The sequence below is a fragment of the Hippocampus comes genome, unplaced genomic scaffold (genome assembly GCF_001891065.2).
Source record: "Hippocampus comes isolate QL1 unplaced genomic scaffold, H_comes_QL1_v1.1 scaffold301, whole genome shotgun sequence".
NCBI classification, from domain to species: domain Eukaryota; kingdom Metazoa; phylum Chordata; class Actinopteri; order Syngnathiformes; family Syngnathidae; genus Hippocampus; species Hippocampus comes.
Genome location: NW_017805928.1, coordinates 258,494 through 260,982, shown reverse-complemented (window position 1 = coordinate 260,982; position 2,489 = coordinate 258,494). Strand labels below are relative to the sequence as shown.

Here is a 2,489-nt window from a genome sequence, read left to right as displayed (position 1 = left end):
CCTCCTCGGCGGCCGGCAGGCCGTTGAGGAGCTCCGGCGGCGAGGTGGCGAAGGAGGCGTGTCCGGGCGCGTCCGGCTCGCCGAAGCCGTCGCCGGCCGACGCGGTCGAGAAAGCGCCGAAATCGCCAAAGTCGTCTTGGTCGTCGTCCTCCTCGGCGTCCTCCATGGGCGGCGGGGACGACGAGTACAGCCGCATGACGTCAGGCTCCATGGCGACTCGTCCGTCCTGCTACACCTGCCGCGGGGGCACGGGGGGGATGGTCTCCAGGCCCCTTTCTCTCCATGGAAAAGCACTCCTGAGCCCCAGGCTAATCCCTTCCATGTGCAGAGCCCCAACCCCTCCCCCCCCCCCCCAAAAAAAAAACTGAATTGAGGACTTTAGACAACAACCCGGTCCACACGACAAAGGCGGCAGCGTTTCGTTGCGCCGCTTCCCGAGTTTGAGGGACCGAGTCCCGGGGATTCTTGGCCTCGAGTCTCCTGGTCCACTTCGGGACCAACCCGGACGGCGACTTGACAGCTCGAGCCAACGCAGTCGACGAGGCATTTCGGCCGGCGGCTTGACGAGCCCAACTCGAGGCCCGGCCAAGCGCACTAAAGTTTGCCCACTTTTGGCGCCGAGGGGAAGGGAAGGGAAGGGAAGGCTAACCGGCTAGCGTCGCCGTCGCCGTCTCGCAACCGAGCGATCACGCTGCGATCGTTCGAACGGAAGCTCACGCTAGTCCGTTCAAATGGGGCCGGAAGGTTCGGCGGCGGAGCGTGAGCGCGGACCTCGCGGCTGACTACGCGGGCGGGCGAGCGAGCTCGTCGTTTCCGCGTTTCCTTTCGGCTCGCCGGCGGGAAGCGATGCGGCAAAAAAAAACACACACAAAGCGAGCCCCAAGAGCCCCCGCACGCGAGCGAGGCTCGTCGAATGGCAGCGGGCGGCTGGGTTAGCATCGGGCGCGGCTAGCTGCGCGGCTAGCCCGAGTCGAGCCACAACTTGAGCTAGCGCCGACAGCAGGTGGCCGCCGCCGCCGCCGCCGCCGCTTTCTGTTCGAGAGGACACGACAAGCAAACCGTTGTCGACCCACCTTGACGCGCCCCGCGAGAGCTTCCATGACGCGGCGGACGGGGGAAGTCCTCCTCCGCGGGGCCGGAGGTGCTGCAACTTCACTTGGCGGAACCCGGGGAGTCAAGGTGCGTGCGAGCCGGCCGCTGGAGCTCGTCGGCTGGAGTGGGAGAGAGGAACCAGGTCGCCTATGACGACGACGACGACGGCGGCGGCGGCGGGCGGGCGGGCGGATGGTGAAGCCGGCCTTGCCCGCCTCGCGCCTTCCCGGCATGCACCGCGCGCAAGCGGCCGCTATCCTCCGAAAAAGGCCGGAAAACAACAAGCGCCGAGTCGGCAAAAAGTTTTTCTTTTCGCAAAAGTGCACTTTTTTGTACAATTTATATGTAGGATTCATTTAAGAATAATTTCGGCAAAATTCCAGATCCACAAATCCAAATGTCACCAGTCAAAACCTCTTTTTGAGGTGGAGACCACCAATACACGATTACAGTACGACTTTAAAAGAGAGCTCGAAAAGTGTTTTTGTTTGTTTTTTTTTTTGTGTGTGTGTTCCCACTTTTGTCAGCTGTTGTGGTACTTGTGGGCTAAAATGCTCTCAACGTAGCATTTTCCCATAATGCCACGCGGTGTTGCCTTGCGCATGCGCGAGTCAAAAAAAATCTGCGACAGTACTTTTGGGGAAATTCTTTTCCCCCCCCCTTGGGATGTTGTAGTTGTTTGCATTGTTATGTTGTATATTCCTATTTTGTTTCATTCATTTAGCTCTTTTTGTAAAATGTGCACATTTCAGAATAAAGTTAAAAGGGGGGTGGGGGGCGCGTCGAGTCAGGAAAAAGAGGAACAACCAACCCGTGAGCTGAGCACACAGAATAAAATGTGACGATGATCTTGATCGCACGGTCTTGAAGCGTTGATCGATCTGATTGACAGCAGCGACGCCGCCGCCGGCAAAAAAGAAAATCGGCTGAATGTTGGGTCATTAAAAAGCAAAACTAAAAAAAAGACCAAAAGTATCGTCAAAAAAATGTTACATCCCTGTTGTCATTGGCGTTAAAGGACACGTTATTTTTATTCCTTCCTTCATTTTCCGACCAATCGGTTCTCGGAGCTACGTTGGGCATTTCTGGAGGTGGGAACATTGAACTAATCACTGCTAAAGAGCTCAAGATGGCAAAATTTTTTTTTTTTTGGGAGGGGGGGGTGCGGCTGGAATGGGCTCATGGAATTCTCCATTTTCGTGGTGGAAGATGTCACCGTCAGCCAGAATGAGCTCGAAACCACGCTAGCACGTAGCCACCAAGCATGGGCGCCCGAGGTCACAACGTAAGGTCAAGGCGGCGGGTGACCCAAACGGGTCGAGCGGAGGGGCCGTCGCCGTGGTGACGGTCCGCCGTCAGCCCAGCTTGGTGATGGTGACGCCGCCTTTGATCCACAG

At 57.6% G+C, this 2,489-nt stretch overlaps 2 protein-coding genes across 2 annotated transcripts in view; both read right to left on the bottom strand.

The window, feature by feature from the left end:
* LOC109527619 (aftiphilin-like) overlaps nucleotides 1-1,412 on the bottom strand; it is a 4,370-nt gene extending 2,958 nt beyond the window's left edge. The window contains exons 1-2 of the mRNA XM_019889628.1: nucleotides 1,074-1,412; nucleotides 2-235 (exon numbers count right to left, since the gene is read on the bottom strand). Coding sequence (XP_019745187.1) covers nucleotides 2-211 — 210 coding nt within the window. The 5' untranslated portion in view covers nucleotides 212-235; nucleotides 1,074-1,412. The remainder of the gene's footprint in view (nucleotide 1; nucleotides 236-1,073) is intronic.
* Nucleotides 1,413-2,098: 686 nt separating this feature from the next.
* The window catches only part of LOC109527617 (galectin-related protein-like), an 8,142-nt gene continuing 7,751 nt past the window's right edge, over nucleotides 2,099-2,489 (bottom strand). The window contains exon 7 of the mRNA XM_019889627.1: nucleotides 2,099-2,444. The gene's annotated coding sequence lies outside the window, so the exon portion shown is untranslated. The remainder of the gene's footprint in view (nucleotides 2,445-2,489) is intronic.